The sequence below is a fragment of the Buteo buteo genome, chromosome 13 (genome assembly GCF_964188355.1).
Source record: "Buteo buteo chromosome 13, bButBut1.hap1.1, whole genome shotgun sequence".
Classification (NCBI taxonomy): Eukaryota; Metazoa; Chordata; class Aves; order Accipitriformes; family Accipitridae; genus Buteo; species Buteo buteo.
This window is the reverse complement of record NC_134183.1, coordinates 31462407-31483140: the sequence shown is the minus strand read 5'-3', so window position 1 is coordinate 31483140 and position 20734 is coordinate 31462407. Positions and strand designations below refer to the sequence as shown.

At 36.4% G+C, this 20734-nt stretch overlaps 1 protein-coding gene across 7 annotated transcripts in view; it reads right to left on the bottom strand.

Moving 5' to 3' along the window:
* Positions 1 to 2730: 2730 nt before the first annotated feature.
* RNF111 (ring finger protein 111) overlaps positions 2731 to 20734 on the bottom strand; it is a 59513-nt gene continuing 41509 nt past the window's right edge. For 3 of the 7 annotated variants that reach the window (XM_075045398.1, XM_075045399.1, XM_075045395.1), the window contains 7 exons: positions 19659 to 20016; positions 16100 to 16225; positions 15185 to 15311; positions 5591 to 5683; positions 4561 to 4656; positions 3532 to 3659; positions 2731 to 2965 (listed from right to left, as the gene is read on the bottom strand). In XM_075045398.1, the coding sequence (XP_074901499.1) occupies positions 2848 to 2965; positions 3532 to 3659; positions 4561 to 4656; positions 5591 to 5683; positions 15185 to 15311; positions 16100 to 16225; positions 19659 to 20016 (1046 nt within the window). In that variant the 3' untranslated portion in view covers positions 2731 to 2847. The remainder of the gene's footprint in view (positions 2966 to 3531; positions 3660 to 4560; positions 4657 to 5590; positions 5684 to 15184; positions 15312 to 16099; positions 16226 to 19658; positions 20017 to 20734) is intronic. The other 4 variants (XM_075045396.1, XM_075045397.1, XM_075045401.1 and 1 more) reach the window with 3 other exon arrangements.

The window sequence follows — 20734 nt, the reverse complement described above, 5'->3', positions numbered from 1 at the left end:
TTTTGAATGATACCAGTCTAACAGTTTATTTATTGCATACAAAAGGATTTCTTTTGACAATGGAATTTTATATGAAAAGTAATTTGATGCATACTGTTGAGAATCTTATCTTCAAAGTCAAAGATGCTGCAGAAAACTTAAGGCAATGCATCTAAGCATATAAAGCACAGTCAGTGGTGGAAATTTTCAAAATCAAAAGCCTATTCTTTTTCCTTCCCTTAAATTATGGTCAAGTCACAACTTTCTGCAACAGAAGTAGGCTGCAGCTTTATTAGCCCCTGCAATAGCATGTAAGATCAGAACACTGTGATTCCTGGCAAATACCTAAGTGTTCAACATCACATTACAATGTTATGCATACATTTAAAAGCAAGACAATATCAGTAGCAGTTATAAAACAAGTCAATTCATGGACCACTAAATTACCTCTAGTACCAGGCACCCAAATCAGGTGCATAAAAGATTTCCTAAGGAAAAAAAAAAATCCCCCAAACCTGTGCTTCTTTGTCCTGTAAGGAAGCCAAAATAGATTCTATGACCTACCCAGGGTCTCAATTATTCCAGAGGCCCCGTTTCTTTTGTCCCACGTCTCTCAAGTACCTTCTTGGAAACTTTTAAAAGTGAGTATCATCAGACTTCAAGCATCAGCGGCCAACCAACTTCCCTCCTTTTCAACAGTCACTAAAGAACAGAAAGTGTCTGTTCAGTCTGTCCTGTTACTTTTATTAATTTTTACCAATGCAGCTTCAACTTCATACTCACTTTCAGTTTCCTACAGCATGTTCAAGAAGCTTTAGCATAAAACCATGTCAGGTTTTGAAGCAGTCAAATCATGTGTTGCCTCTCTCCCATATCCCCCATCGTACAAGCACAAAGTGGTTTTAAGTTCAGTTTTAGCAATGCAATTAAGCTTGACAATGTCCATTTATCACACATGCTGGAATAAAATTTCTCTCCACTTAAAGCCTCAGTGCCAGAGGTGTTAACTTTGTTGCCAGCAATAGACACTGCACTGGCAAATGCTACTCCTAACAGATAAAAATAAAAAAAATACAAAAGGGAAGCAGCTTTAACCAGACAAAACCAGGCATCAAATTAGATAAGGTAATATTTATAAATGGATCACTTTTTTTAGTGTAAACATAACAGTTCATCCTCTAGGTTTACTGTAAACCATTTTACACTTAATCTGATTATGAAAGACAAAGACAAGAGAAACTGAAGGTATTTATTATTCAATCCACTTACAAAGCAGGTGGCTTAATGCAAGCTTATTGACATGTTCATAAATGATCCCCGAGGAACATCTTTTCCAAAGTGACAGTAATACTGTCTCAATGTTTTTGCACATTTGCATTTTGCAATGTTGAGCACATTTAAATAAACTATAATCTATTATATGTGAAAGAATGTTGATGAGAAACTTGAATCCTGATGTGGATTAAAACCTCCTCCAAAGGCGAAATGTTAGTACATTATAACTTAATTCTATATACTATATTATGCAGCAAATCTTAACTATAGAAAATATTTCAATCAGTGATGGACTGTTGGTAATTTATAAAGAGGGAATCTATGATCAAGGCAAAAACTAGGTAACCACATAATTTGTGTCTCAGTTTCTACAGAAATTTACAGGCTTTCAATTTACTAATGAAAAATAAAACAAGAGACAAACGGATTTAGCTAACTATTAACTTTAAAACTCGTAAAAATCCCAAGACAAGCCTGGAATCCTTAGAAGTTCTACGAATGCATGTATATCTGCCAAAAAAACCAAAAACCCAAAAAACCCCAACCCCCCCAAAAACACTAAAACAAAAAAAACCACCTCACCACCCTGCAGCTCTATGTCCTTATTGAATGGTTTTATATTAAAAAAAAAACAAACCCCCCAAAATAACCAAAAAACCCCCTCAATGTGCGCAGATACTTCGACTTAAGTTAGCAGAGATTCTAAGCTCTTCTTCCATTTCTGTAATAATTCTTTCAATCTGCAAGTATCTACAATCCAGCTAACTGAAATCAACATTTAGTGTTCACTAGAGCTGTTTCACAGCAGCAAATATTTAAGTTAGGGATTCAAATTTCTAGACATAGGAAGTAAATGATAAATACAATCTGAACAGCAGTCTAAATGTTTAATATTGACATTCAAATATATCTGCATTGTGCTGAGATTTTAAAAACAAACACAAAAATTTGATCAGACAAGAAATCTGGTGATGAGTATGCTATATGTATCAGTCAAACTGAATATAGTTCATATTCTGTTCCCAGTATTAAGGATGTTATTTGACTCAAAACTGATATTGTAAATATACAGCAGCCATTTTTTCCTAATTAAGGAATGTCTCAATACATAATATTATCCTTTTCTAGATGATCTTTATACATTTAAACTAAAATATATGATCGATTAAATTAAGGAATCCGAGGTTAGTAATGAGTGAAATCATACTTTCAAAGCTCGATACTATGTAAAACAAACCAAAAAAAGAGACCACACAATTCTACTTACTAAAGCAGCTAATCTTGCCTGCAAGTTTGGGGTCACAAAGCCCATAATATGTGCAAACAAATGCAATACAAGGAACCATGCAAAAATACAGTAATGAATTAAAAGAAAAAATGTAAAACCTAAAAAGAAGTTTTATAAATACACTGAAACTCAACTGTCTTCTACATAAACTGTAGGTCTAGCATTAGTTGTACCATATAGCAGAGCCAGCACTCTAGGTTCAATGCTTCCAAATCTGCGCAGGTAAGTCATGCCATCTTTGGTTGACTGCAGTACCAGGAAGGACGAGGGAGCGAGAGGGAGGACAAGAGTTCTGGAAAGCGGTGTCAACTTTCACTAGGCAGTTGAGCCTCAATGTCCACTCTGCAAATGGGGCACTTCTTGTTAGTAATCAACCACTGATCTACACATACTTGGTGGAAAAGGTGCATACATGGAAGGCGCCTGTCATCAGAACAGAAAAAAATTAGTGTTAATAAAGCGTTTCCGTATCAACATACCCATTGGAAAAACAGTAATTTGGGTTTTGCTATTTGCTATTCATTTTGCATGTGCATGTTTTTCCACAAGTTTCACTAGCTTTTCCAGTTCAACCTGCATTTTGTCTAGTTCCAAGAAGAAATGGATATGGGCAACAAAGTCAAGCATCAGCTAGCTTCTGCTGTATTACACTGATTTAAACCTTTTATAGCTTCAGTAGCATTACTCCAGAAAAACTAAAATTGACAGTCCTGATTAATTCAGGGCATCAGCTTGGGCTCATGTTATAAGACAGTCAGTCAACTTATGGAAGACCGTAAGAAAATAACCTACATTCTACCCAAAGACAATACAGACTGAACAATGTGTGTTTTCAGTTGCAACTTGTGTTATTTATTGGTTCAGTGACGGAGTCTCCTTAATTGTAACTGTTATCCTAAGGAGTATTGCAGAGTAGTGTACTGTATTCAAGTATGGTCTTAAAGCCAGAACATTAACTTTATATTCTGATATTCAGTGGTACTACTTACCTGACATCTTCACCTTCCTCCAATATAGACAAACAGATGGTACACTTTTCCTCTGTGTCTTCTTCTGTTCCTTCCTCCCCATCTTGTTTGCAGTGCAGTTTCCTCTGTGAGAACCAATCAGTTGTTACCTTATTAGTAGAGATGACATTATTGACAAACTGAGTAAAATCTGTTTTTAATACATATTCAACACATACTTCTTTGAAAACATTTCATAATACTTATTCAAATGTATTTGAACCAAAATGAATTAAGAACGACCACTTGGAGCAAAATCACAGGACATTTCAGATTTATTTAACTATTGTTAATTACAAAAGTCTACTGGACTGTGAATGTATTGATTTAATATTGTTGCAACCAGTCCTTTTACTTGTTGTCTATGTATAAATATCTTCATTTTATTAATGAAGAGGCAAAAAAAAAAAAAATTCCTTTCAAACTTAGTATCTTAAGTCACTATTTATCAAGTGTGAAAAAACACTGTGTAAATGTGGATGGGATTCTATATTACAGTATAGTAAACTCCAATTGAGAGACAACTTAAGCTGTCAAAATTCCATACCAGATTCAAAACTTCCTAGTGTCCCAGTCTTCCTAATGTGATCAGAGTAAAGGTAAAATGATACATACCAAGCAGGCAAGCATCATAAACAATTTATTGCAAAAATAAAGTCTTTATTTGATGAGTTATCACTGAAGTCTGTTGACTATTTAGATATTACCAATAGTTGTTTCATTGCTCACAAGGCTATTCATAACTGCTGGACAAGTTATTAAATCATATCAAACCACTTTTGTTTATGACATCATATCACATTACAGTAGCTCTTTATCTCGGGACCACATTTTTTATTTTCTTTGTGAAAGAAGTGGCACTGTAAGCTGTGCTTACAATCCTTTAAATTGCAAGATACATAAAACATGCACTCTTTAAAACTGACATTTCTGCAGATTTAAGGTAAACATAAACATTATTACATTTTCAAAGAAATATTACAGACAGGCCACAATTTGAGAAATCCTCACCTTTTTGTATTTATGTGGATATGTGCATCTTTCTATAGTTCCCTGTGTTGCTCCGCGATTAACATTGCCTAATCGTTCCTCCAGGTGAATCAGCTCCTATAAAATTATCAAGGAATATACAGTGTAAGAACTGTTATTTCAACTAACTTGAGTAAATATTACTTTTATTCTAACTTATTGCAGAATGACAAATGCTCAATTCCCAACTTATTCAAATACAGGCAAAGCAAAAAAAAAGTATGTTGTGTAGGAAAAGTGATGGGTTTCTGTAGAAAAACCCACACAACACTGCCTGGTATTTTAAGTTATAGGGAAAAACTATTTTACTACTAAAAAAATTAGAAAATGTTTCTCAGCTAGGCATGATTATCAAGTATGTTCACACATACTTGTGTGACTAATGAAAATGCAATTAAAATGCACTACGTAAATATCTGCTTTCTAACAGTCATTAAGGCTTAGAAGAAAAAAAAGTTGCTTAAGTTGAAATACAATGACTGATTTCTTTTTCTCCAGCAATGAGTTTATTAGAACCATGAGATGTCACTGAAGATGTTTTCAGTAGACTAGGTCATTAACTCTCTGCATCTGATACCTTTTATTTTCTCTGGGGTTTTTTTTCTTCCCTCAGTTTCAATTCCTGCACTACATAACAAACAGGACAGCACTGTTTAAGTTGCCAAGTTTCACCCTCACTAGGAGGATCCTGGCACAGTTATTTAGAGACAACACTACCTTTTACCAACATATCATGTGAATACTACATCCTACTAACTGGGGTAGTGGGCAGAGCAAGATGTACTGTCAGTTAATAACCACCTAAGCCTACATTGTCCAGGGCACCTTTTATTGACTGACTTTTCTATATGCTTTTATCCCAGTTCATGATAGTGAGGTCATTCTATAAATAAAGGGTATTTTCTTTATGATTCTTTTACAACTATATATAGAACTAGCTCTACCATACGCCCTCCCCGTATTCCCTCATGACACATTTTGACACATTATCTAGTTTTATTCTATTACAAACCTCAAAATTGCCCCTGAAAGGGCCTCTGAATGATGTTCCATCCAATCCTGATGAAATGTAACGGATGTGAGGGTAGCCCGCCATGTCTGGTACCTATTCAAACAGCAGATGTTAAGTTAAACCTATTCAGAACAGTTTCAGTATTTTACTGTTCACTTTGTAAAATTTAAGATCCTTTTGCTTTTACTGAATCACTTATTATTTATACTCCTCAGCTTGAGCATACAATCCCAACTGACGGCATAACACACCACCACTCTGACCTCTCTAAACAGAACGAGAAGCAAAACAGAAGTGAGACTAGATCCTCTATTATAATCTCTCCACATCTGCATTACGTATTGCTTGGTCTCACTTCCCAGGTCTCAAAAATCTCAACCTACTTTGTATAAACCACCAGAAGTATCTACCTATTTTTGTAAGCAAAACACCTAAAAGCTGCAAATGAAGTTACAAAAAGGACTTGCTATTGATTCTCAAATATAAGTTTTTGGTACTGCAGAAAAAACAAGGCTAATACTCGGTCTGGAAAAAACAGCCAATATCCTTATCTTATCCAAAACAACTCAACATCTTCAGACACTCTTCAAATTTAAAGGCAGATAAAAAAAGTAACACTCAAAACTCGCATCTAAAGTCACAGGCAACTCTACATACACTCTACATTCAAGCATCCACTGACTTCCTTGCACATTAAGGTACAGGCAGTGAACAAAATACCAGTGTCCAGTGATATACCCTACGGGCACTTCAAGCACCAGCACTTTTCATACAGGAAAGCAGAAAGGAAGTTAATATACCAAGGACCACCTTCACAGCAGGGCTTCTGTGTTCCATTTTTACTCCCGTGAGATGAGTGAATAATAATATTACTTTTTGTTAGAAACATACCAGCAGCAATTTTTAATGAACAGGTGAAAAAAAACCCCAAATGATCAGCAAATTCAGTTTACTTATTCATGTAGTGTGCACTGATATGAGGACTGTAAGCATCAATTCATTTGGAAATAACGTTAAGTACTATCTTCCTTTCTGTGCTATCAGCTGGTAATGTCTCTGCTGCTATATATGACAGCTCAAAATTCATCTCATAAGGCTGTCAACAAGTCAGACATCCCAGATATTATTCAGAAGTCAGGTATTCATGTGTGGCTTTTCTTATTTCCAGCAGGCACTTCTAAGCTTAATATATATAAAGGTATAAAACTGAATTAATGCATTGTGAGAAAGCATAGGCCTAAACAAAGTTACTCACATAACATAAGAGATCAATAAGCTACCTTTCTATTTTTCACATCCAGTCTGGTAACTAAAAGCTGACAGCGATAGAAAAGATTTCTCTGCCCTAAATAATTTTTTTTTTTAAAAGAAAAACAGAATCTGATTATTTTAAAGTACTTTACATGGTGCTTCCTAAATGATGACCATGTAGTGCCAATATAAGCCACAAATACAGCCACAATATTAGTATTAGATTTTTACAAACCACAGTAATAGAAACTGAAGATTTATCTTTCAGAGTATTTCCAGAATCCTAACACAGGGGGCGCCTCTCTCATAAGCAGCCTAAATATCTGTTGGTGTGGTACTAATGAGAGCTGGAGATGGGAAACAGGCAAGACAGGATGACTGCTGCAAACTCCAACAGTGTATCAATTTAAAGATCTAAATTGTTATGCAATACGCAGAGTGTATTTACAGAGATTATATACTAATACATGAATTCAATATGATTGCAAATATAGTTTTATATCACAAGATACATATATTCATCTGCATACCTGAACATTTCATGTAAGTAACATCTTTTCACAACATAAACTGCAGCTGTAACAAAGGAATTTTGGAGAGTGCAATAAAAATATGAGAATTTGTAAAAACTACATTGTAAGAAATCTGGCTTCGATAATGGGTGATTTATGATCCATTCTGCATTTAAGCGTGTAATTCTACTTTGTCTTCCAAGTACAGAAAACGCATTTAAAGAACTAAGTCACTCATCCACACTACGAACATCTTTGTTGTCCCAGGTTTTTACTAGGCATAGACCTGTTTGGCATCATTTGGAAGTTTCCATTGCCTGTTACTACATTGTGAATCGATCGCCTCCACTCAGAGGAAAGGAAACTCCTGACAAAACCTAACCTAAGTCTGTTTTTTTGATTCACCAGGATTTGAAAACAGCCTGTTGGAAAACAATGCATCTGATCGTGCAGATACTGCATCATTACAGGAGCTGTAAAGTCACAGGTCTATTGCTGTAATGCAATAATTACAGTTCCAATTGCCTCTAAAGTCAGAGTTTAGCAACTGCAGTGATGTGCACCCAGATAGGTCTCCGATTTGGAACAAATTCTGCTGCTGAAGACTATCTATTTAAGAAACGTACTAAAATTAATTTTAACATTACAAAACCAACCAAGAATATCTCAGAGTACATACCACAAGAAACTACTGAAATTAGACAACAAAAATATTGGGTGGAACAATACATTTTCATGCTAATAAAGGGGCCTTCATATTATCCTGATGGGGAATGGCATAACACCTCTACAAAATCATCTGAACATATGTACAGGCTCTTTTAAAATACTGTGAGAGCACAGCTTACATTTCTGGCCAAGTAAAACACTGTATTTTGAAAAAACATCTCTCTAAGAAAAAAAAATAGCTTTTTTACACCTGCAGAATAAGCAGTCTGCTAACATAGCAACATTTTAACTAATTACATTTGTGACTACAAACTGGAGGGGAGATGGGCAAGAGAGAACCATCAATAATGCCCAGCTAAGAATAGTCTAACTAAAATCCCTTTGACAGTTAGCATCAAGCTTCAAATGCAAAGAGAAGATTTCATCTCTCTTGAAACAGGTTCACACACAAATGGAAGTGTGTTTTCAGTAAGTTTTCATATTGACCATAAGAAAAAAGGAAAAGCTTAAAGCTAATGAAGAAACTAAAAAGTTAAAAGTAATGCCAGTCTGTACTAAGTGCTTGTATATGTTGTTTTGGATACAGTCAAATTATAATATATACTTTAAAGCAATATTCTCTGGACCTGCAAATTCCAGTACAAGTTCGCCAAGAACTGTTTTGTTTCCTGTAGAACAAGTATCATCTGTTTCTGGTTTTGCACTGTCTGTTGACACTTCCCACTACCACAAAAATTTGCAGCAACTAAAAAATTCAAGGCTAAGTCTGAACCATTTACAACACAAACATTCTGAAACAGTTTTAAACAGCTAACCTGCAGGAAAGATTCTTCTTCCTTGCTACCTTCTTTCAAACAGTTTCCATCCTTCCAGTATCTTTTTGCCTGTCAGTTGCCACAGTCAGTGAAGAGATTCTTCCATTGTATGTACCATCCCAATCTTTTATTCAATGGTTCACATTATGTATGATCTTCATACATATTAAAACAAATCCCAGCAATAAGCTTATCCAGTTAACTGCTTAGGTCCACATCGATACTCAAAAAGAAGTAAAGCTTAACAATTAATATCTTAATAAGCCAAATTCAAACAAGGAAAAGTTGCACTTTTCACAGAGGGACACTGTGCAAAGGAACAAGTAATGTGTGCGGTGTAGCTAAAACCCAAGTGTATCTGTGTCTGAGGGGAACATAAAATGAGCACTCTTCAAAAGTCTATATTCCACAAAAAACTGAAGAACAGTAATTCATGTGTATATTAAGAAAAAAGTAGCAGCTGCATTACAAAAGTCCATTTTCTTATTTGAAAAATGCAGTTAAATTTGATGCAGCTAATCAAGGCTATTTTAAACCTAAAGTTCACCTTGAACTACTATAGCTACATTAAATTACAGCCTTAAGCTAAGTGTTCAGATATTTTACAGGAAGTTTGTTAGCTTTTTTTGTACGGAACAGTTGCATCTCTTAGAGCTGTGATACCTGTATGACTACACTGAGTGATATCATTCTGACCAGCACACATCTACCATAATGTACTGGGATCTACTGGCCTATACCTCCAAATCTCTCCCAATTTTTACAACTAAGTGTAAAGATGGCCTCAACCACTCTGAGTCATTTAGCAGTTAAAGGAACAAAACAGTAAGGCTCTGAAATAGAAGAAAAAGGGGGGACAGCATACGAAAGCTGGATGTATAACACCTGAGAGAGGTTAAGTTACCGTAAGTAACTCTTTTTCTTTTTTTGAAATTATGATCCAGTGATCTCTCTCTGACTGGCAAGCTGCAGTCCAGGTTCACAAATAAATTAAGGAGACTTCTCAAGGCTTGCATCAACCCTTTAGAGTATTACACCACAGCTAGCAAACTCTGAAGTCCAGATAATTCTCCCCCCCCAGTGAAATTCACAATCTACAAGACACTATTCAAAAAGGCAGAAGAAGCTGGAGTCAAGAGACGGGAACAGCATATCCCAGGAAATTCTTTGATTAATGGGTAGCTGAAACAATTTGAGAGGCATGTAAGATAGCCTCCATTATTTAAGATATATTTTATAAAACAGAAACTAACCCCCCCCCAACTCCCAAAACCCACAAAAAACCACCCACCACCAAATCCCATTACTATGCATAATATGATCTGAAAACTGTACCTCTGACAGCTTTGTATGTTTTAAAAACAACAAATGAATAGAATACTCTATTGGTGGCAGGTTTGTTGCTTAAGTTTTAAATAGCCAAAATCCCAGATCAGCTGTAGTTAGTTATTCACCTAAACAAGAGTAAAAGTACACAAAGTTAAAAGGCATAAAGGGAACACTGCTCACTTCAGGTCTATATTCCATTTAAAATTTAGTTACCAGTTCAGAGCTGAAGAATTCTGGTTTTGTTCTTTGATGATGAGAGGAGATGGAAGGGGGGAGAAACAAGACCTTCTAGTTTTAACCTTCTACCCCACCCTCCATTAAATGACAAAAAGGAACAAATCCAATTCAGAAAAAGAACCCTTCCTTTAACAGAGCGGATTTAAAATATAAAGCACTGGGTTTTTTTTTAAGTGTCCTAGTAACAAACTCATATTCAGAGCAAGTTCCTGTTTCAAAGCTGAACTAAATTACAATTTCTAAATGAATGTCTGCAGACTTTTGAAACTTTACAGCAAATAATAGATTATACTCCATTTTTCTAATCCCTTTTGTATTTTTTGAAGCCTGAAAAATGTTAGAAATATTCTAATCTTTGCAGTTACAAAAATTAAGTGATGTTACAGCTAAACATAGCATTCTGGTTATTCAGGTAAATGGGTTACATATGGAAAACATGAGACACAGGGGAGCTGGCAGTATAGAGAAGGGGACCCTTTCAGGGCATCCTCAGGTCAAATTTAAAAACACTTTCTGGAAATTTCTTTTTGGACTTTTCCCCTTCCAGATTTCATTACAAACTAGGGTGCCTTTTCTTTCCTGAAGCAACAGAAGAAAAAGAATTCTGCTTGGATATGCGTTACAGCCATAAGTGTGGTTTGGCTAGTCAGAATTATGGCTGGTATATAGTTCATTATGAGAAAGTCACATTCCTTTTAACATCCATCTTAGCTTATTAAATTACAGAAATTCCCATCCTGTCCACACAGATGTGATAACTGGTGCTGGGCACTCTGAGTCAAAAAGCCTTTCATAAACAGTGCCAAAAGAGCAGCCTAAGTCACTCAGAGTAAACAGAAATTGAATTGACATCTAACAACAAGCACTGGCATCAGAGAAGAACAGAGGAACAGATAAAGCCTCTGTCTCCTGTGTCTTTCTCATCTGATGTTTCATTAGTTATGCCATGCATTGATCTTCAGTTGATTCTTCCTAAAAATGTTGTTCAACTTTGCAGAATGGATATTTGTCCAGAATGGAATCAATTGTAAAAATCACTTTGACAGAAGATCCTTCCTCAGCACATCCGTGGCATTAAAGCAGTAACGAAGGGAACACAAACTACTCTAAGCCAGGGTCACAATTAACAAAATAATTGTGTTAAATCAAGGAGGCAAGCAGCCTAATCCTTGTCTACACAGATATGCAGCAAGCTCTTTTTAACTGCTTTTGATCTATGCTTCCTCCTGAAGGAACATTTAAACAGGTGAAAGTTTCAACCAAGCTAATAGAAAAGGAGATTTTGTTTCCCCCACCCTTTATTTGGACTGTCAAAGCTGCTGAACGCTAATTATCTCCCCCAACATATCTTTATCACTTTGTCTCCCTGAGGATTAAAACTGCAGTCTACATTCCAGCACTGACTAGATGAAGATTAGGTTATCTGCATCCAAATAAAATCTGAAATTGATTTATGACAGTACTAGTGTCATTTAAGCCCAAATAATCCAATATGCCCTTTACGATCTGGCAGTAGTTTGAAGGGGTGTGCTGGTTTTGGCTGGGATAGAGTTAATTTTCTTCATAGTAGCTACTGTGGGGCTATGTTTTGGATTTGTGCTGAAAACAGTGTTGATAATGCCGAGATGTTTTCATTACTGCTGAGCAGGGCTTACACAGAGTCAAGGCCTTTTCTGCTTCTCACACCACCCCACCAGCGAGCAGGCTGGGGGAGCACAAGAAGTTGGGAGGGGACACAGCCAGGACAGCTGACCCCAACTGACCAAAGGGGTACTCCATACCATATGCAATCATGCTCAGTGTATAAAGCTGGGGGAAGAACAAAGAAGGGGGGACATCCAGAGTGATGGCGTTTGTCTTCCCAAGTAACCGTTAGGCATGATGGAGCCCTGCTTTCCTGGAGATGGCTGAACACCTGCCTGCCCATGGGAAGTAGTGAATGAATTCCTTGTTTTGCGTGCGTGGCTTTTGCTTTACCTATTAAACTGTCTTTATCTCAGCCCACAGGTTTTCTCACTTTTACTTTTTTTCTGATTCTCTCCCCCATCTCACCGTGAGGGAGATGAGCGAGCAGCTGCATGGTGCTTAGTTGCTGGCTGGAGTTAAACCACAACAAGGGGTTTTAGCACTCCAGAACAGATGGAAAAAATGCACGTGGCCTATGGGGCAGCATGCTGTTTCAGAAAGTGGATTCAACACAATGAATTTTTTAGTCGAGCTACTGCATGAGTTACTTTAAAAGACCACACCCCCCCCAATAAATGGAGAACATCAACATTTGATGACATCTGCATCAGGAATACAACTAATGAGCCTTGTAAATTGCTATTTAGTACCTTCTTACTTACTGAAAGAAGAAAGCACTCCTCATAACATTAACCACTTAGCAGAGGGACTCTAATCACAGTTCAGCCTCTCCTCCCCTGCCCCTATTCCTAAAGTTACAATGAAAAAACCAAGGTGACAGCTGCAATTAATCCATTGCTCTTTAATAAAAACTAAAATGGCACTTTTGTTTAATATCCAGTTAAGTTTGTTAGATTAAAAACTTCACTGACTACTTGCTCTATATTCAAAATCAATTTTGCTGACAGATCTGCTGTGCTCTCACATACGTGCAAATGAAGAAAATTTTGGCTTTCATTATTGCCATAGAAGGGGTAGAATCATTAAAAGGCATTTGTAACACTTTGAACTCATTGTACATATATAACTTTTAGCACTGCTCTAACCTGTCTTTATGTTCTTCTAGGGCATGTAATCTGAATACACTTCAAATTAGTCAGAGACTCAGAACACAACTTCAAAGTCATAACACTGGATCTGATGACAGCAAGGTTCAAAAGAGATCCCAAACATTTGAGGAAGTACTGCTTACAGCAGTCTATACACTGTAAAACATGCTGTCAGTACAGTGTGTACAAAACCCTCAAAATACAAACAACTTCAATTCCATTTCATCCAGAGATTCATGAATTACTGTTATGAGGATTAGATATCCCTACAGAAACACATGCACAAGTTTCTGTAGAATTAAAGAACCCTATTTCATCTGACACTTTTATCAATTAGTAACAGCAGTTACTGAGCAGAAGGGCAAGACTCCCTGAAGTATTTTATCACACATTCAGGAAATACTTCTGAAGAGTCTCTATCACAGCTTTCTTCCATTCTATTGCTAAAAAGAAGATAAAGAGTGGGGTCCCAACTACTTCCTTGTGTAACATTTTAGTTATAGGAATACGCCTATAGAAGTTAAGAGACAATTAAAAGTTTCTTATCACACTGTAATACAAGGATCAGCTGAACTCTGAAGTTTCTCGAAACTTCACAGCAATCATGGAAATAATTCCCATAATTGACTTCTTAGCCCTGACAGAAAATGAGATAAAATAGGCACACGTTTAACTTGCTGCCTCCTAATGCAATTGCAGTTCCCTGAACTATTAGGAGGGCCCTTTCTCTTTGAGAATCTAAAGCAGCTGATGTGATCTGTTACAGTACAACACATGAAACAAATGTGAGAGAGGCGAGCCATTTTTCATCCACTTGAAAAAACATACACCTAACTGAAGAAGAATGCAGAAAATCTTCATTTGAATAGATGATACACAGGAGATAAGGTTATGCAGTAAGAATCTTGTTGGCTACACTAAAATACCAAATTCTACAGACTGCTCTATAAAGTCTGTGGTAAGTATGCAAGCCGTGCACCAATGAATTACCAACCCTGATCTATCAGGGGAAGTACTTAAGGATTATTACCATGTTTGCTAGTTAAATAGCAAGAAACAAGCAATGTTAAGACCAGACTGTGAAGAGACAGCTATTACAGTATTGGTTGTAAATTTACAGTTCAATCCCTAGATGTCAATTCTGGCTACAAACAGAGGAATTTTGGATGGACAAGACTTGCAGGTTGCTTTTTAATTACAATTTTAGCATCCATTTACAGATGAGCCCACAATTTTGATTAGATTATCTAGCTTCAAAAGGGTTAAATAATATGGGTTAGCCACACAAAATACCACATAGAAACACTAATACTCCATTAAATTAAATCTGTGTCTCTGAATTTTCATTAAACAAAATTAAGAATATTTTAAATAAACCTACATATGTTCTTTCAAAAACAATACTCTGTAAAAGTCAGAGAGTTATGCTAATTTTCCTTGGTTTTCTACTGTAGATTAAGAAAAAGTTATGTGTAACAAGGGACTAGAGTACCCTCACACTTCCTGTTGTTTATAACACTTCATGCTACAACATTATATACTTTATCATACAGAATTAAGTTGATGAACACCAAATATTATTTGAAAACAACCAGATCTCTAGATGGAATTCTGGCTGTGCTGTATACACACCTTGAAAATAAAGCACCAGTGCTAAACCTCATGCACTGGGTGGAAAATTGGTACCTCTAACAATCCAAAACTCATTAAAGAAGAATCTGAACTTTAAAAATCAGATGCAGAGGGTCAATGCATTGCAATGCAAGTGACAATTTAATTCAAGTATGTTTCATTTTACAAGAGCTGAAGTTAGAAATGTTAGTGTCCTATACTGTTTTCTCTTATTAGACATGAGCCTGTTCTAGCTCCCTATCTGGGAGTAACACACAGAAACAATGGAGTATTTTCTTCTTCAGTTGAACCACTAACTTTTGCAGTGATGTATACACGTCCAATTAAATGCAGTAAACCTTAAAATAATTTCCCTGACAAACAAAATAATTACAATGACCAATGATCATAATTTTTCATAAGCTATCTCCTTACCATTAAAGGAAGAGCCCCTATTTGTAAGTGATGAAGTCGAGGAGGTGCATGGTAGTGGGCCAAGTGAGGATGCAAGGGCCCTGGAGGGTAAGTAGCTGCAGTCACACCAGCTTCAATTCCCAGTTCCCTGTCACATGAATGAAAGTACATTACAGTAAAGGTACATCTTGAATCCTAGATACAATTCCACTGCTTTGGAAAGCATACAACACAGCACAGCTACCATAACAGTTTTACATAAGAATTTTTTTTAAACTTACTTAAACTTCGCTAAAGAATCATCTTAATGCTGCCGTAACTAAAAGTTGTTTTTAAATCAGCTGTGAAGATTTAGTGTGATAAATCAGTAGTGACAGCTCCACATTTACTGTGTCCAGGAATATTACCAGTGTGGAGTCTTCTCTGTAGCTCATGCTGTGGGAACAGCAGCTGTCATGCATGCACCTCTTCCCTAATGGTCAAAAGTATCTTTTTTTAATAATAAATATATTGTGGAACTTAAATGTAGCCTTCGTGAGTGGGCCTCATGCAATGTTAAATAAGTTCAGACAAAGAGGAGAGACAATTAGTTTGTAACTCAGATCCAAACCTGTATTTTACAAAGAACATGAATATAAGAATAGTCTTCAGTAATGTTTTACTTGCCTATTTTAAAATCAATTCTTGAAATAACTACCTAGAGTAACACTCAATTCCATTTTAAAAGCAATGCATAAAACCCCCTAGAAATATATTTAAGATACTGAGTATTCAAAGCAATATTTCAAAGCCATATCAACATCTACATATTTTAAACTACAGGTGCATGCAGCACTTTTAAAAATCACAGCCAGCATTGCCAGCACTGTGATCAGCAGCACATTACTGTCTTTTGACCCGAGTCCCAGAAAATTAAAATAGTATCTGATTACTAACCAGGCAGATCTCTCTGGAGCTTGTCGAGGATGGGAAGACATTGTCTGAGGCACATGAATGTGATGCCCATGACCATAATTGGGATGCATTCTGTGAGGATGTGGAGGAGGCCGCTCATGAGCACGTCTGAACAACGTAAAACAGCCAACAGTTAATTTCACATACTTGTTAGTATCAAGAAAGCAACATCCATAATCAAAACGTTACCGACTGAATTACTGGAATGCATTTAAAATGAAAAAATAAAACTCCCCATACAGTATTTTAATTTCAACTTTATATGTAAGTTAGAAAATAATTAATATGGATTTCATATTGAAAGACAAAGCCAGCTTCAGCTATTGTGATCACCCTTCACTTGGCAGGTGTGACTACAGAAGGACTGACAAAATGTTTATTCCTACCTCAAACTGCAGGTAAGAAAGCAAAGGCCACGTGACAGTCATGTCGAGATTCAGAGTCATTCACAGCTATGCTGCAGTTTATTTCTAGTAAAACTATACCAGCAAAAGTAACTAGGGGAAACTTAATACACTAATCAGAGGACATTTTCCTTGAAACATGTTTGCATCATAGCTCAAGTAATAAGAGTACACAGTTTTTTCCATGCTAGCTGATATAGAACTACAGTTTTGGAAAAAATCTTAAAAACAACCTGCTGGCTGACTTCTGTTACTTTACCACTTCCCAGTCACAGAAAGAAATGGATTGGGATTTTTCTTTGCATTGCTTTCAATGCATAAAGTTTGTTGTTTTTTTTTTAATTCAACTGAGAAACTTGGATTTTGCCAAAAGCAATACCCTGTCTTCAGATTCAGTAACTATCTGACAAAGTAGACTACACATTTTGTAAATTTACATGTGTAGAGAAGTAAAAAGTTACTTAACAGCACACTATTCTAACCACTGTGAATTGACACTTCTCCAGAGAAATCTGTCAAGCTTGTATAAATTATTTTAGAAGTATTAGTTTTCTGCAATGGTACAGACCAACATGGGAACAGACCTATCAGCAGAACCTACTCCTAGTTTCACCTCCATTCAGTTTATCAAATAACTATGGGGAAAAATCTGGAAGTACATATTTAAAAAAACCCAAAACATAGCAAAACAACTTCCCTAGTTCCATAAAAACTGAATGTCATGTAGGCCCATTTCTCCTAAAATTAGTCTTAATTTAAAAGAAACACATTTGAAATTATTTCTATGAATGTAAAACTCCTAGGCTATCTCACAATCTTAGTATAAAGTGGGTAATCAGATTTAAAATAAACAGAAAACCTGTATGTTATACAAATACAGTGCACCCTCACACACTGCCTCTTGCACATTTTATGGCCTGTAGACACATATTTAGCTCATGGTCGCAAGAGCATTCCAGACGCCTTTAGAAGGCCTTGAACAGAATAAACAAGAAGACAGAAAAAGAAAGATCCCAATTAGAAAAACACAGGTGCGCATTCCATGATAAAGGGAACTTGGCACAAAGAACCTCAATTTGGCAGTTTATCTTGACTAATTAGACTGAGACAAGTTTTGCATGTTTTAGTTGATATAACCAATTATGTCCTATGTTTATGCGCGTGTAGTGTCGATATAACCAATCATATTTTATGCTTGTGCACGTGTACAGCGATTTTGCAGAATATGTGACTATAAGTATGTGTGTGTTTTAGCAATAAAGGGTCGTCTGTAGTCTGCTTTCAAGATTACACGCGTCCGTCTACTTCAATCTCCTCAATGGCCAATTCCAAGACCCTAAGCAAGTTATAGCTTGAGACATGACAGTGAGAAGAGGACTCTCAACCAGTCTCTGCTTCCAATCCTGATAAAGTCCTATATTGTTAGACAGAAGCTAGACTATCCCATACACTATTTCTAGAAATGAAGGATGAAAAAACTTCTTAAGAACACTTTGAGATGCTGGGACATGGAACAAAGGAACTGCATGTCGGCTGGCAGTTGCAGTCTGTGTATTAAATAATAGAGCACATATACACAAGTTTCTGGTTGTCACAGTATAATCTGATTTATATGAGGTTGGGCCAAGGCACCTACAATATTGATTTTGCATGTAATTTGTATGAGGATTAGAGGGGAAAAGAAAGACCAAGGGTGGAACAATTTCGTAAGATTACAAAACAAAACTACAGAGGATAAACCTCAATGAGCAAACTGACAGTCTGGCCTGAGATTGGTGACTTCAGAGAGAATGTCAAGGAAGAACCTATTATCAACATTTGACAACAGTTTCTATACATACAAAGAAAATTCACTTGGCTAAGAAATGCCAATATTCACATTTCCAATGCCCAAACTACCAGAAAGTTTCCAGAACTGATAAGATAGCTACCACTATTATTTTTCCTTAAACTGCTATCTTGCTGTCGCACATTCACTGGCTTGAATGTTCCAAAATTAATTTTGGGGTATAGCTGCATAATCATGGGCATACACAAGCAGTATGCCTGTATGTTTAGGTTAGGGTGTTTAGAGGTTATGCTGTTTGCATAGCAAAGATAACAAAAGAACAGGTGTAGGTTCAGACAGATCAAAATTTTAATTACTGAGAAAGCAGGGTTATATATGACTTTCCTGGGGGACAGGGAAGGGGGGGAAAGTCTGTCGTGCCACTTTGTGAGCAATTACTGCCTATGGATATTTTTATGAATTACCTGGAAACTGCCTCAAAAGTTGCAGTTAAAGAAAACTTTTGTTTAAGCATTAACTTCTAAATCAGTTTTAAGTCAGCTACCAGTAGAATTTGCATAACAAAGTTAAGAGCAACAACTAGAGAGCTCATTCTTGAAATTCTTTTGGGTATTTAAAAGCATTATCTCCAGAATTAAAATAACTTCAGTTACTTTGTGCTTGAATACGAAGCCAGTACTGACCTGATTTCTGTTGATACTAGTGTCATGAATCTAGTTTAGCAACAACAGTAACATCTCTTAAAGGATATCACCAAAGCTACATCTCAACATTGGTCACATTCTCATACAGGTATTATTCAGTCTATTCCTTCTCTTTTAAAGACATAAAGGCATAGTAAAGCTAGGTAAGTATCTCTAAGGATAAATCTGAATTAAACCTGGTAAACGGTCTCTTATGATAAATTGTTCATTTTATTTTAAAGCATTAGTTAAGAGAAAAATAATCTTAACAGCATCAACAAGGCAAAACACACTGTCAAGGAACACATTTGAAAGGTGCTTATGATGTACCTTCTAGGCTGTCCAGCTTGAAAAGGAATTCCCACCTGTTAATCTGGAGAATGAGTAATGGGCAAGAGAAATAAGCTTCCCTTCTCCTCCATGCCCCATGCCCCATGCCCCATTTGTGCCTTACCTGGAGATACTATTGAGAGATGTAATGGAACAGGTTCAGTCTTAATGCTCACACGACTGTGACGGTACGTAAAGACACTTCTTACCATGGTTTAATACTAACAGTTCCTAACCATGCAATTAACAGTTTGAGATTCATATGCAACATTTTACAAACCTGAGGGAAATGAATTATATGTTTAGATATTGTTCTGAGTACATTTGTGACATACGTTGGGTGTTGCATCATTCTTCTTCTCTGGACCTCCATCCTCTGGATCACTTCATGAGGATGTAGCCTCTGTGCTGGAGGTGCTGTTGCAGGGATGTGATGGGATATAGGCTGGTGTGTTGCAGGAAGATGCTGTGGTATTGGAGCTGCTGCATTGGCTAAAGGATGAGTTGGTGGTGGAGGTGGAGGTGGAACAGGATGAGAAGATGCATGAGAGGAGATTGACGGATGGAAGGGATGCACTGGATGAGGGATAACATAATCTACTTGAGGTGGAGGTTGCGGCTGTGGAGGAGGATTTCCATGAGAGTGAGGACATGCAGAAGCTTGATGGTGAAGAGGTCTGGTCAAAGAAGCATCTGCAATGAAAACGTCAGGTGCTTTTAATTTGGTCAGTAGCAGGCTTTGACTTAAATTTATTTTAAAAAGTATCTTCACACAGGGTTTCAATATTATTACATCAGTGTAAACAGTGGCAACATGGGAATATGTGTTTATGCAATTTTTAAATAAAGTGATTCCAGCAATATACCCTACAAAAAAACCACACCTTCTGCAGCCAAAAGTATTCCACTTGCCAATGCTGGTAAAAAGAAAAAAAAAAAAAAATCTGTGTGATGCATGCTAAAAAAGGTTATGTGGTGAGAAATTTTACTTCAAGTTTGTTGTTTAATTTTTTAAAAATTCAATCCCCCCCAAGTCCACTACTCTGTGGAGACAATAAAATTCAAAAAAGGAGATCACAAACACATGAGTTGACTGTCTGAGCTTGCTCGTTGCGGGGGGGTGGGACAGCGGACGGACCAAGGAAAAATAAAAAGACATTGCTAAAATACAAAGGGGATGAAAAATATTTTCATAGTAAGTACAGTTTTTGAACTCTGAATATTATTAAGGTCACTCAAAAGAAAATATTTTAACTTCACCTTGATCCTGTTCAAATCCTCTATATAAGCTGAACTGTTTAAATACATTTCTCAATGTGTTTTGCTAGGCCAGTTCTAAGATTTAAGCAAGCCGATAGTAAGAGTCTTCATATGTGGTCAGGGAAGCTGTTTTCTTGTTTGTTTGGTTTCC